Source organism: Chiloscyllium punctatum, chromosome 23 (assembly GCF_047496795.1).
Source record: "Chiloscyllium punctatum isolate Juve2018m chromosome 23, sChiPun1.3, whole genome shotgun sequence".
NCBI classification, from domain to species: domain Eukaryota; kingdom Metazoa; phylum Chordata; class Chondrichthyes; order Orectolobiformes; family Hemiscylliidae; genus Chiloscyllium; species Chiloscyllium punctatum.
The window spans coordinates 91932146-91947468 of record NC_092761.1 but is presented as its reverse complement, the minus strand read 5'-3'; the positions used below and the strand labels follow the sequence as shown (position 1 = coordinate 91947468).

Genomic DNA, 15323 nt, shown 5'->3' with positions numbered 1-15323 from the left:
ATTGGAGTAAGGCAAATTTTAATGGTATGAGACAAGAACTTCCAAAAATTGATTGGAGTAGACTGTTCACAGGTAAAAGGATGTCTGACAAATGGGAGGTGTACAATAGTGTGATGACGAGAGCTCAACGGTATTTTGTTCCTGTTGAAGTGAAGGGTAAAGCTGGTAAATTTAAGGAACAATGGATGCATAAAGCTTCCAGTCAAGAATAAAATAGAACTTTATTTTAGATATAGATAACTTGGTTCAATTAATCAATACAAAGCATCTAGGGACATTCTTAAGAGAGAAATCATGAAGGCAAAGAGGGGATATGTTTAGCATGGACTGGCTGGACCGAAGGGTGTGTTTCCATGCAGTATGACTCTATGACTCATCCATACCAACCATGTTTCCCAAGATAAACTAGTCTGACTTGCCTGCATTTTGCCCATATCCTTTCAAACCTTTCCTACTCATACATCCATCCAACTGTCTTTTGAATGTTCTAACTGTTCCTGCATTTACCATTTCCTCTGGCAGTTCATTCCACATATAAACCCCCCTCTGTTTGAAAAAGTTGCCCCTCATGTCCTTTTTAAATCTTTCTCCTCTCACTTTAAAAATATGTCCCCTAGCTGTGAACTCCCCTCAGCCTGAAGAAAAGACCTTTACTCTTCAACATATCTATGCTTCTCATGATTTTATAAACCTCTATACCCTTAACCTCCTATGCTTCAGTTAAAAAAAACCCAGCCTATTTAGCCTCTCTTTATAACTCAACCCTTCCGTCCCAACATCATCCTGCTAAATCTCTTTAGAATATTTTCCAATTTAACAATATTCTTCCGATAACAGTGCTCCAAACGTGGCCTCACCAATGGGCTGTATCATCTCAACATGATGTCCTAACTGCTATATTCAAAGGTCTGAGCAATGAAGACAAGTGTGCTAAGCATCTTCTTAACCACCCTGTCCATCTGTGGCGTAACTTTCAAAGAACTATGTTACCTGAACCCCTAAGTCTCTCTCTGTTCAATAACACTACCCAAGGCCCTACCATTAACTGTTTAATTCCTGCCTTTGTTCATTTTACCAAAATGCAATACCTTACATTTATCCAAATTAAACGTCTTCTGCCACTCCTCAGCGATTTGGCGGAATTGATCAAGATCCATCTTAGATAACCTTCTCCACTGTTGCTTATATCACCAATTTTGATGTCATCCACAACCTTACTAACCATGCTTCTTAAATTCTCAGCCAAATCATAGAACATAGAACATTACAGCACAGTACAGGCCCTGTGGCCCTTGATATTGTGCCAACCTGTGGAACCAATCTGAAGCCCATCTATCCTACACGATTCCATTTTCAGCCATATTCTATCCAATGACCATTTAAATGCCCTTGGCATTTAAGTTGGCAAGTTTACTACAGTTGCAGGTCGTGCATACCACAACCCTACTACTCTGAGTAAAGAAACTACCTCTGACATCTGTCCTATATCTATCACCCCTCAATTTAAAGCTATGTTCCCTCATGCTAGCCATCACCATCAGAGGAAAAAGGGTCTCACTGTCCACCCTATCTAACCCTCTGATTATCTTGTATGTCTCAGTTAAATCACCTCTCAACCTTCTTCTCTCTAAAGAAAACAGCCTCAAGTCCCTCAGCCTTTCCTTCCATACCAGGCAACATCCGAGTAAATCTCCTCTGAAGCCTTTCCAAAGCTCCCTCATCCTTCCTATAATGCAGCGAACAGAACTATACACAATACTCCAAGTACAGCCACACCAGAGTTTTGTACAGCTGCAGCATGACCTCATGGCTCCAAAACTCAATCCCTTTATCAATAAAAGCTAACACACCATATGCCTTCTTAACAACTCTATCAAACTGGGTGGCAATTTTCAGGGATCTATACACATGGACACCGAGATCTCTCTGTTCATCTACACTACCAAAATCTTACCATTATTTTTTTTTAATGTTTAGATTCCCTACAGTGTGGAAACAGGCCCTTCGGCCCAGCAAGTCCACACCGACCCTCCAAAGAGTAACCCACCCAGTCCCATTTCCCTCTGACTAATGCACCTAACACTATGGACAATTTAGCATGGCCAATTCACCTGACCTACACATCTTTGGACTGTGCGAGGAAACCGGAGCACCCGGAGGGAACTCACGCAGACACGGGGAGAATGTGCAAACTCCATACAGACAGTCGCCTGAGGCTAGAATCGAGTCTGGGACCCTGGTGCTATGAGGCAGCAGTGCTAACCACTGAGCCACCATGCCACACCGTTCAGTACCCTTTATTCCTGTTGCTCCTTCCAAAGTGAATCACCTAACAATTTTCTGCATTAAACTCCATTTGCCACCTCTCAGCCCAGCTCTGCAGCTTATCTATGTCCCTCTGTAACCCACAACATCCTTCAGCACTGTCCACAACTTCACTGACCCTTAGTGTCATCCTCAAATTTACTAACCCGTCCTTCTACGTCCTCATCCAGGTCATTCATAAAAATGACAAACAGCAATGGCCCCAAAACAGATCCTCACGGTACACCACTAGTAACTGATGAACATTTCCCATCAACCACCACCCTCTGTCTTCTTTCAGCTAACCAATTTCTGATCCAAACCGCTAAATCACCCTCAATCCCAAGCCTCCGTATTTTCTGCAATAGCTTATTGTTCACCCTTCCCTGGCACCTGGGAGGCAACACACCAACCGTGAGTCACAGAACCTCCTATCTGTCCCCCTGACTATGGAGTCCCCAATAACAACTGCTGTCCTCCTCTTCCCCCTCCACTTCTGAGCAACAGGGATGGACTCAGTGCCAGAGACCTGTACTGTATAGCCTACCTAAGTACCCCCCCCCCCACCCAAACAGTATCCAAAACGGAATACTTGTTATAGAGGGAATTGGCCACAGGGGATCGCTACACCACCTGCTGGTTCCCTTTCTGTCCCCTGACAGCAACCCATCCACCTCCTTCTTGGACCTGAGGTGTGACTACCTCATAGAGTCATAGAGTCCTAGACTCATAGAGATGTACAGCACGGAAACAGACTACTTGGTCCAACCCGTCCATGCCGACCAGATATCCCAACCCAATCTAGTCCCACCTGCCAGCACCCGGCCCATATCCCTCCAAGCCCTTCCTATTCATATACCCATCCAAATGCCTCTTAAATGTTGCAATTGTACCAGCCTCCACCACTTCCTCTGGCAGCTCATTCCATACACGTACCACCCTCTGCATGAAAACGTTGCCCCGTAGGTCTCTTTTATATCTTTCCCCTCTTACATTAAACCATGGCCTCTAGTTACCCCCTCCACCTCCCAAATGATCCGAAGTTCATCCAGCTCCAGCTCCAACTCCCTTACGCAGTTTCCGAGGAGCTGGAGTTGGGTGCACTTCCCGCAGATGCAGTCAGCAGGGACACTAGTGGTGACCCTCACCTCCCACATTCTGCAGGAGGAACATTCAACTGTGCTAACTCCCATTCCCACTCGTCTGAATTCCTAAAGAGTTAGCTTACCAAATCGGCGCACAGAACTCTTCTGTTTTTCGGTTAGAGGAGGATGGGTGGGAGACACTACCTAAGTAGTGTTTCGGGTAATGCAACCGCCCAAACATATAACCTCACTTCCCCAGCAGTCTGGTGTCTGCTCCTGCTCAGCATGCGCTCCGCCTATTCACGAGGTACATTTTTAAAGTAATCATAGAACATAGAACATAGAACAATACAGCACAGAACAGGCCCTTCGGCCCACGATGTTGTGCCGAACTTCTATCCTAGATTAAGCACCCATCCATGTACCTATCCAAATGCCGCTTAAAGGTCGCCAATGAATCTGACTCTACCACTCCCACGGGCAGCGCATTCCATGCCCCCACCACTCTCTGGGTGAAGAACCCACCCCTGACATCTCCCCTATACCTTCCACCCTTCACCTTAAATTTATGTCCCCTTGTAACACTCTGTTGTACCCGGGGAAAAAGTTTCTGACTGTCTACTCTATCTATTCCTCTGATCATCTTATAAACCTCTATCAAGTCACCCCTCATCCTTCGCCGTTCCAACGAGAAAAGGCCGAGAACTCTCAACCTATCCTCGTATGACCTACTCTCCATTCCAGGCAACATCCTGGTAAATCTTCTCTGCACCCTCTCCAAAGCTTCCACATCTTTCCTAAAGTGAGGCGACCAGAACTGCACACAGTACTCCAAATGTGGCCTAACCAAAGTCCTGTACAGCTGCAACATCACCTCACGACTCTTGAATTCAATCCCTCTGCTAATGAACGATAATACTCCATAGGCCTTCTTACAAACTCTATCCACCTGAGTGGCAACCTTCAAAGATCTATGTACATAGACCCCAAGATCCCTCTGTTCCTCCACCTGACCAAGAACCCTACCATTAACCCTGTATTCCGCATTCTTATTTGTTCTTCCAAAATGGACAACTTCACACTTGGCAGGGTTGAACTCCATCTGCCTAATCACTGTGCTGTATTGTTCTATGTTCTATGTTCTATGATTACTTTAAAAATGTACCTCGTGAATAGGCGGAGCGCATGCTGAGCAGGAGCAGACACCAGACTGCTGGGGAAGTGAGGTTATATGTTTGGGCGGTTGCATTACCCGAAACACTACTTAGGTAGTGTCTCCCACCCATCCTCCTCTAACCGAATCACTCCTCTAACTCCTAATCACTTTCCTTACTGACAGTCCCCTGGGCATTGCTCCTGCTCTTCCTGCTGATAAACAAAAAATCATTTACATAAATGACAAAGAACAGTGGACCCAGCACCATCCCTGAGGAACACTGCTGGTCATCAGCCTCCAGTCCAAAAAACAACTCTCTACCACTACCCTCTGTCGAGCCAACTTTGTATCCAATTGACAAGCTCTCCCTGAATCCCATGTGATTTCATTTTGCTATTCAGTCTACCATGTGGAACCTTGTCAAAGGTTTTTACTGAATTCCATGTAGACAATGCCTTACTACTCTGCCCTCATTAATCTTTTTGGGTACACCCTGAAAAAAACTCAATCAAGTTTGTAAGACACAATTTCCCACACACGAAGCCATGCTGACTATCCCTAATTAGACCTTGCCTCTCCAAATGCATGTAAGTCCTATCAGAACTCCCTCCAACAACGTACCCACCTCTGATGTCAGACAACTTACCCACCTGATGTCAGACTCAGTGATCTTTAGTTCCCAGGCTTCTCCTTACAGCCTTTCTTAACTAAAGGCACAACATCATGTGACAGTGGTCTCAATTACACACACCCATCAACTACCGATATCCTTTGATGACCTTGTTAATCAATAATCTATCTACCTCTTCCTTAGAAGTATTCAGTGATCTCAGTTGTTCTTTGGGGAAGAGAGGGACAGTGGCTCAGTAGGTTAGCACTGCTGCCTCACAGTGCCAGCAACCCAGCCTTGGGTGACTGTCTGTGTAGAGTTTGCATGTTCTCCCTATGTCTGCATTGTATTCCTCCCACAGTCTAAAGTTGTGCAGGTTAGGGTGGATTGGTCATTCTAATGTCCTGGGATGTCAGGCTAGGTGGATGAACCATTGGAAATACAAGGTTATTGGGTGGGGAAGGGGGAAGATTTCTAGATGGGAGTGTTAGTATGAGCTAAATGGCCTTCTTCCACATTAGGAGTTCTATGAAGAGTGTTCCAAAGACTCATGATCCTCAAACAGAAAAAAAAGCCCTCCTCATCGCAGTCTTTAATGTGAAAACCACTCCAGAAATGACCTTTTATTCTTTTGATCACTATAAAGGCCAGCATTTGTTGCCCATTCCAAATTAGACTTGATATGGTAGCAGTGAGCCAGTCAGTCAGTATAGTGTGTGTAGACCAACAGCGGTGTTTGCAAGTGAGTTCCAGGATTTTCATCCCATGCCAGTGAAGAAACCATGACATGGTCCCAGGTTAGAATAGTGTGCACAGCTTGGAGTCAAACTTGCAGATAGTGATGTGAACATGAAAACTTTTTTAAAAGTTGGTATCTGTTGTTATGGTGCCCACTTGATCCATCTGAGATGCTTTAGGTAGACTCACTGTCATCAATCCTTCCTCTTGGTATTAGTCTAAATTACTGCTACCAAGTAGGGAAATTTGCACATACAGTCTTTCAGAGGACAGGCTCAGTCTTGTTGAACAAGTTAGGTTTATTACATAATACTTCATAGCTTGTAGTTATATGTTTCCTTATGAGGTCTGAGGTTAGAAACAAGAGTATGTACTATTATAAAGATGCTTAAATTTAATGCAGCTTTAGGGGCTTATGTTTTGAAGAAAAGGAGTTTATTTCAAGTTGTATGGACGCATCTGGAGTGGCTTATTTCAAAGTGTTACTTGAAAGTTCACATCAGACAATTTTTCAACCAAACTTCCTAAAAATCACATAACTAGTGATAATTGCTTGTTCTACTCTAGCTACTGCTGGGGCTGTTTTGAATAGCATTGTTTGGAGAAGTTCCTTATCCTCCTCTACCAACATCCAGCCCCATCTCTCCCACCCCATTTCACTCACCTGCAAACCAGTTCAGATGGAGGAAAGCCAAGGAATCATCTGCTTGTCTTCATTGGTCAGGCAAAGAATATATCACATATTGGCAAGTTACATCGTAGCTATATAGCTCAGCAAAATTTTGAATGTCATATACAGTTCTGAGTGTCGCATTAGCAGAAGGATGTGGAAGCATTGGAGAGGGTACAGAAAAGGTATACTGGGATGTTGCCTAGTTTGAAGGGTATTAACTTTGACAAATAATGAATAGGTGGGGAATAGAGGGTTACAGACACTGCTGAGGCAATGATTTTCTCTAGTTTGGTAAGGCATCGTGTATTGGTACAGGCTTCATGGGTCAAAGGACTTGTTCACGTGCTGTAGTGTTCTTTCTTCATTGTTACATTCAGGAAAAATTAGTTATTCTTCTCAAAAAGCCATTAAAAGTATCTGTCAAGATTGTATTTTGTTAAGAAGCTGTATCTGCAAGGCTTCAGGTTAATGACTTGACCACCAGAACATCACAGCAACTGGAATATTCTCCATTTTATCCTCTTACTTTGTAGGATCCATTTCCAAAGTTTTTTTTTAAAGAAAATCTCTGAAGCAAAATCTGTTCTTTTTTTCTCCTCTTTTCTTAAAGACTTTGTGTGGGAGATATTTATAAAAATGAACATAAATACATCCTCCTGAGCATCCCAATATTAACCAATTATTGCATATTTATTGAATAAGTTTTGTATTGATAATAAATCCATAATTTTGGATATTAAGAAACCTGGTTGATAGATCTTTGTCATTAAAACCTATTTTTAGATATGGTATCTAATTGATCATTTTAATAACTGGAAAAAGTTTTTTTTTAATTTATGTGTTGTGACCAATGAAGTTGTGGGACTAGAATGGTCTCCTCCAGCCTTAATTCTAACAACATGTATTCCTGTTTTGCTACATGGAACAATTCAAACCAAACTGGTACCAAATTGGTTACCCACCCTCTCAGGAACGTGCTGATGGATAGAGTTTATCTGTGATGTGAGTTCATCTTTTCATGTACCAATTGCCTTATAGAACAGAAAGAGCAGCAGGAGTCAGCCCATCAAACCTGCTCCACCATTCAATTAGACCATGAGAGATTTTCTTCCACATCACTTTTGTGTCCAACCCCTGATTCCACCATGCTGTGGTGAATAAATTCTTCCTCATCTCAGCCCTAGATTCCTCATTCTGAGTCTTTATCCCGGATTCTAGAGTCCTGAGCCAAGAGGAGCCTACTGCTGGAACCACCCTGTCAATGCCTGGAAGAAGTTTGGATGTTTGAATGAGATCATTTCTAATGTCTCTAAATTCCAGACAATAGAGGTCCAGTCTATTTACATTTTCATCAAAATAAGTCTCTCTGCGCCAGGAATTAGTTTGGTCAATCTTCAATTCATTCCTTCTATGGCAAGTCTGTCTTTCTGTAGATAACAAGAGCAAATTACAAACAATACTCCAGGTCTCACCAAGGCTTTACATAATTATAATAAGACATTTTTACTCCCAGACTCAAAATACCCTCTAATAAACATCGCCATATCATTTTCTTTCTCAGTTGCTTGCTTTATCTGCATCTTGACCAGAAATTAAAAAAAATAGAATATATGGTTTTTCCCCATGTGCTGCAAGGATCAGTGCTTGATTCCCAGCTTTATGTAACATATATCAATGATTTCATAAGAGTTCTAAATGTAATATGTCTAAGTTTGCAGACAATACAAAGCTGGGCAGGAGGGCAAACATTGAGGAGGATGCAGAGATGCTTCAATATGATTTGCACAAGTTGAATGATGGGCAAATGCATTGCAGTTTAAGTAATGTATATAAATGTGAAGTTATCCACTTTGATAGTAAAACCTGGAAGGCAGATTGTTATCTGAATGGCAATAGATTCGGAAATGGGGAGGTTCAGTGAGGCTTGGGTGCTTTTCAACACCAATTGTGGAAAGGGAGAAGGTGCAGCAGGTGGTAAAAAGGTATACAGTCTATTGGCCTCTATGGTGAGAGGATTCGAATACAGGGGCAGGGATGTCTTGCTGCAGTTGTATGGGGCCTTGGTAAGACCATACTTGGAGTACTGTGAGCAGTTTTGGTCTCCTTATTTGAGATGTTCTGGCAATGGAGGGAGAGCAACAAAGGTTTACCAGAATGATTCCTGGTATGGCAGGACTGACATATGAAGAGAGGTATTACAACTATAAAACTTACCCTTGGTTCCTACTGATTTAGTCTTGCCAGAACATCTTGATGTCATACTCTGTCAAATGCTAGCTTGTTGTCAAGGATAATAACTCTCAAATGTTATCTTGAATCCAGCTATTTTGTCCATTATTAGACCAATGCTATAAAATATCAGGGCTAGGTGGCCCTGGTGGAACCTGAACGGAAAATTAGTGAACAGGTTATTGCTGTTTCAGTGTTCATTGTCGAGGAGAGCTTCTATCATTTTGTTGACGATTGATAGCTTTCTGCTAGGGCTGGAATTGGCTGGGTTGTATTTGTGTAGAGGGTATACCTGGGCAATTTTCCACATTGTCAAGTAGATTCCGGTGTTGGAGTTGTACTGAAACATCTTGGTTAACTAAGTGGCTAGTTCTGGGACACAAGTCTTCAGCACTATAGCTGAATATTGTTGGGGCTCACAGTCTTTTGTATCTAGCACTTTAGTGCTGAAGCGTTGTGTTTTGAATTAAGCATTTAGCTAAGGTCCTGTTGGTCTTATAGAATCATAGAGATGTATAGCACGGGAAAAGACCCTTCTATCCATCTCGTCCATTTCAGCCAGATATCCGACATTAATCTAGTCCCTTTTGCCAGCACTGGGCCCATATCCCTCCAAACCATTCCTATTCATATACCCATCCAGATGCCTTTTAAATGCTGTAATTGTACCAGCCTCCACCACTTCGTCTGGCAGCTCATTCCATGCACTCACCACCCTCTGCATGAAAAAGTTGTCCCTTAGGTCCCTTTTATATCTTTCCCCACAATCTAAACCTATGCCCTCTAGTTCCAGATTCCCTGACCCCAGGGAAAAAGACCATGTCTATTTATCCTATCCATGCCCCTCATGATTTTATAAACCTCTATAAGGTCACCCCTCACCCTCTGTCGCTCCAGGAAAAACAGCCCCAGCCTGTTCAGCCTCTCCCTGTAGCTTAAACCCTCCAAACCTGGCAACATCCTTGTAAATCTTTTCTGAACCTTTCAAGTTTCACAACATCTTTCCGATAGGAAGGAGACCAGAATTGCACATAATATTCCAACAGTGGCCTAACCAATGTCCTGTACAGCCACAACATGACCTCCCAACTCCTGTACTCAATACTCTGACCACTAAAAGGAATGCATACCAAACACCACCTTCGCTATCCTATCTACCCGTGACTCTATGTTCAAGGAGCTATGAACCTGCACTCCAAGGTCTCTTTGTTCAGCAACACTCCCTACGACCTTACCATTAAGTGTATAAGTCCTGCCCTGATTTGCCTTTCCAAAATGCAGCACCTCGCATTTATCTAAATTAAAATCCATCTGCCACTTCTCAGCCCTTTGGCCCATCTGATCAAGATCCCGTTGTAATCTGAGGTAACCTTCTTCGCTGTCCACTACACCTCCAATTTTGGTATCATCTGCAAACTTACTAACTGTACCTCCGATGTTCATATCTAAATCATTTACATAAATGACAAAAAGCAATGGACCCAGCATTGATCTTCTCAGCTGCATATAAAAGATCTCAATAGAACTATTTGAAAAAAAGAAATGTTCCGTTGATGTCTTGACGAAAATTTATCCCTTAGGGAACATAACCATAACATTTTCATTGTTTATATTGCCATTTTGAGAAATTCGCTGTGCTCAAGCTGCTCCTGTTTTTCTCACATTACATCACCCTGAAACTACTTTGAGACACTTTGCTTTGACCTTAAGGTTGTGGGAAGTGCTATCTAAATGCAAGCTTTTCTTTCTGGGCACCTTCCAGATCTGTCTGCATCTATGATGCATCCACAGCACTTACAACCAATGTTGGTTTGATTCACCCTGGGACATGGGTGTTTGTGGCTGGCCAGGATTTATTACCCGTCTCGGCATGCTGACAGGTTTTCTCTTTCTCCAGCTGTCGATTTACATCTTACCTCATGGAAGTAATTAAAATTGTTTCAGTGAAGAATTCTAATTGTTGATGGTATAATTTTACAGACAATGTCCTGGTTGATATTTCTTGTGTTCTGTTGTGTAGGTGTGTGTGTGGCACATATCAGTTCCTCAGGGTCATGTCATTCAGTTGCTATTCCACAACTTCAGCCTGGAGCCTGCAGCTGACTGTCGCTATGACTTTGTGGAGGTACATGACCAGGTTAACAGCAGTCCCAGTCGTCTCATGGGCAGGTAATGTGTATAAAATATCCACAGGGCACTTTATAATATCACAGATCAATGAAGTAAGAGTTTTCCTTCTGGGCCCAGATTTAAACTACCTGACACAGAGAGTCTCATCGTTAGTGTGCCATTACATCTACTCTCCTTAAATTTGTGGTGATCTAAGTCTCTGAGCCCTATCCTGTAATGTAACCCTTTCTTCCTTCACTTACATAATTGCGATCCTACTCTGATTTCAGGCTAAGCAACAACTTGATATTAACATTTTCATCCTTGTTTCCAAATCCACTGTTGGTCTCACCACTCACTCTCTCTATAATCTCATCCAAGATACCTGCTTCTGGCTTCTTGACCAATTTTAGTCGTTCTACCATTGGTGGCCATTCTTTAAGTGCATCAGCTCAAAGCTCTGTAATTCTCTCTTTCACTCTCTCCCTCACTTTCCTTTTTAAGACACTTCTTAAATCCTACCTCAGTGAACAATCATTTGGTCATCTGTCTGGCGTTATATTTTGTTTACTGACTCTCCCTGAAACATTGCCGATTGTTCATTATGTTTAAAATGCTGCTTTGATGAAAACTGTTGTTCAACTCATGTAACGTCTCAAAGCCTTCAGACTGTGAGGTTTCAAGGAGTTGGAAGGCAGTTTGAGAGAAGGTGGGTTAAAAGAGGTTTGAAAAGCACCAAGTTTAGACACTTCTTTCCTTTTAAAGATTTTGTGGGCATTCACTCCCTCCAGTTCTGACATCCACCCGACACGAGATGCTGGTTCTTTTTGTGGCTGATGTAGAAGAATCAGAGGCGGGATTCTTTGCCACCTACCAATCAATAAACAAGAGTGAGGGTAAGAAACACTTCAGACTTTTGCCTGGTCTCTCAAGCCTCACAGAACTGTTTATCAATTCAAGTTGATGATTATGCTTTGGTTTCTTTCTGTGCTTTATAACATCCTTAAGGAAGGAATGAGTGGTTGAGCTCTCCTTGGGATCGTCTGTGTTTCAGGTATAACTGAATAAATGAATTAAAGGGTTTGCTCTCTCCCTCGCTCACCCATCATATCAAATGGGCTAATCCTCTTGATTGCTCACCTAGTACATTAATCACAGTTTCAACAAATTTTTAAAAGGTAAATTATTAACATCTTCAATATGTGAGATACTGTCATACATTGGTTCATGAGGATAAAGTTATGAACCTTCTTAGATCTGGGACAATGTGAGTTACTCTTACAGAGACCCCAATGGGCCAGACTTAATGTTGTACATTCCCCAGTGTACAGATTTAATGATGGCCTCCTGTGCTGCAATCATTCTATGATTCACAGATTACATGTAAAATACATGTACAATTGAAGATCAGTAAAGAAGTTTGATAGGGATCACAGGCTTAAACTCTACCCTCTCCCATTTCACAGCATTACTTCTAAATGGAAAATGTGAATAAAACATTCTATTTCGAATTTGAACATGACACTGTGCTACATCGTTATTTCTATAATATCCTGTTTCAGGTTTAAATTTTTGACTTTTTGTTTTTTAAGTAATTCATTTTCTATCTTTAATCTCCTACATCATAAAAAATTATTTAAAAAGGGAAGAAACATTTCTATCATACAGCAGTTTTCATTGCCTTCATGTATCCTATACTGTTTCTCATCCAAAGTATTTTTGAAGTGTAGATCCTTTAGCTTGAGCAGATAACAAAGTCGTTGTGAACAATGAACCACACTGACTCTTGCTTTAATTTTTACCAAAATCAGAAAGATACCGTACTGCAACTGGACACCTGTGACACATAAGTAATGAATCGAGGATATACCTGATGGCTTCTGGGTGTTAACCTGGTGATACAACTCCAAAGTTCATGGATTCAGTGGATAAAATATTCAAAATGAAAATTTAATTTCCCTTTTCTGATGGACCCTTATCCCTTGATAGACTTTGTGACTTGCTATTACTTAGATCTATTCACACTCCAATATTTTCTCTCCCTTTCAAATTTTCTGTTCTATTTGTGACATTGGGAAAAGAAATAACGCTGCATGCTGTGCTTTTAAAAGTTTACAAAACTCAGATATTGTTAGATCGTTCACCCTAATGATTCTTTCCTGTTTTCTCTCTCACAGCAACATGCAGCCCTCATGAATTCAGATGTATAGATGGACAGTGTCAAGCAGTGCAGTGGGTGTGTGATGGCTGGAATGACTGCTCAGATGGGAGCGATGAGATGAACTGCAGTGATGTTACCCACCTCCCTTATGGTATGAGACAGTGTATCGGGCTTAATAAAACCATGTTACACAGCTGCCTACAGGGACATAGAAACTGCTGGTGGCAAAAACTCTGCAATCCACTGATTTGATCATCAACCATCTTGTTAGAGTATAGAATGATGATGATCTGGTGGCTAATCACAGAATTGTTATGTGTGGAAAAAGACCATTTAGCTGATTGTGTCTGCAATGACGTCTTGAATCAGCATCATGACTTCATGCTATCAGCCCACTCTTTCCCTTGAACCTTGCACATTATTTCTGTTCAATAATCTAATGCTGTCTTGAATGCTTTCACCCCCCTTATCCAGGAAATGAATTCTGGGCACAAACCATTTGTGTTGCAAAACTCCAGCAAAGTTCAACACAAGCTGGAGGATCAAAGCCTCACCTTCTGCCTCAGTTCCTTAGCACCTTCAGGACTCAGCATCGAGTTTCACAATTTTTGAACATGAATACTCCTTCCTTGTCCAATTGCCTGCCCTCATGATCCTGGGTCCTGTTATGAAATGTATTGCTTTTAGCACAGCCAAAAACATTTTCAGCAACACATAGTCCCTATTATCACCTTCTAGCTTCTCTCCTTCTCTTGCCTAGTATCAACAATCCCTTTATTTGTCTGCTGTTTCCTTTCTCTTTAAAGGTTCCCTCTCCATCTATCCTCTTCCTCCTGTTCTCCCCCAGTCCACCATAAACTGAAACACTGCATTTTTGTTGCTACTTCTAGTTCTGAAGAATGGCCACAGGATTGGAAATGTTAATTTTCTTTCTCTCTCCACAGATGCTGCCAGACCTACTGAATTTCTCCAGCAATTTCTGTTTTTCTTTGACCCAGAAACTTGCTGCATGTACAGGTTTTTTTTTCTCATTTCTCACTTACTTCTTTGTAAATCACTTTCAATCTGTACCCTTTAATTTTGATCCTTTTATGACCAGGAACAGCTTCTCCCTGTTTATTTTGTCTACATCTGTTTGATTTTGAAAAATTCAATCAAGTCTCCTCTTAGCCTTCTCTTCATGAAGGAGAATAGTCCCAATGTCTCAAATCTATCTTCTTAATGGAAGTTTCTCATCCTTGGAGCCATCCCATAAATCTCTTCTGCATTCTTTGCAATGCATCCATGTCCTGTCTAAGTGTGATGCTCAGAACAATGCAATACTCTGACTGACATGTAACTCGTGTCTTATACAGGTTCAGCATAATTCCCAGTTCTTGTTCTCTATGACACTATTAATAAATTCTAGGATATGCTTTATTAGCTGCTGTCTTTACTTGACCTACAATTTTTCATGACTTATGTGTGTATATATATTTACACTCAGGTCTCATTGCTTCTGCACTCCCTTTAAAATACCTTTTGTTTTATCCTGTCTTTCCCTGTTCTTTCCATGAAAACATAGCATCTCACACTTCCCTGCACTGAACTACATCTGCCACCTATCTGCCCACCTAACCAACCTATCAATGTCCTTTTGAACTTCTACATTGAGCTCCTCACAATTTACAATGCTTGCAAGTTTTTTTAGTGTGTATAAACTTTGAAATTTTCACCTGAATTGCAAGGTCTAGATCATTAACATAAATCAAGAAAAGTGACACCAGCCTTTGGAAAACACCACTACAAACTTCTGTCTCCAGTTTGAAATGTATCCTGTGACCATTCCTTTCTGTTTCCTATCTTGCAATTAATTTTGCATTCATGTTGCTGCCGTCCCCTTTATTCCATGATATGTAACTCTTGTCCACAAAGCTGTTGTATGACACTGTATCAATGCTTTTTGAAAGTCCTTGTCAAACATCTCTGCTACCTCCAACTGGTTCACCAAACATGATCTTCCCTGAAGGAATCTATGCTGGTTCTTCCTAATTCATTGATATTTGTTCATATAGTGATTAGTTCTTCACCAAATTATTCTTTCTGGATGATTCCCCATTACAGAAGTTAAAGTGAATGGTCAGTAATTGCTGCCCTTTTCCTTTTCAGTTTGTTTTGAACAACAACAACATAACGCTTGCAATTTCCCTGCCCTGTGGCGCCACTGCTGTGTCCAGGAAAGATTTAAAGATTATGGCCATTTTATCTGTAATTATTCA

At 41.5% G+C, this 15323-nt stretch overlaps 1 protein-coding gene across 4 annotated transcripts in view; it reads left to right on the top strand.

Moving 5' to 3' along the window:
* LOC140494253 (membrane frizzled-related protein-like) overlaps nucleotides 1-15323 on the top strand; it is a 75895-nt gene that overhangs the window by 51778 nt on the left and 8794 nt on the right. For all 4 annotated transcript variants that reach the window (XM_072593500.1, XM_072593499.1, XM_072593501.1 and 1 more), the window contains exons 10-12: nucleotides 10816-10964; nucleotides 11670-11800; nucleotides 13082-13216. In XM_072593500.1, coding sequence (XP_072449601.1) covers nucleotides 10816-10964; nucleotides 11670-11800; nucleotides 13082-13216 — 415 coding nt within the window. The remainder of the gene's footprint in view (nucleotides 1-10815; nucleotides 10965-11669; nucleotides 11801-13081; nucleotides 13217-15323) is intronic.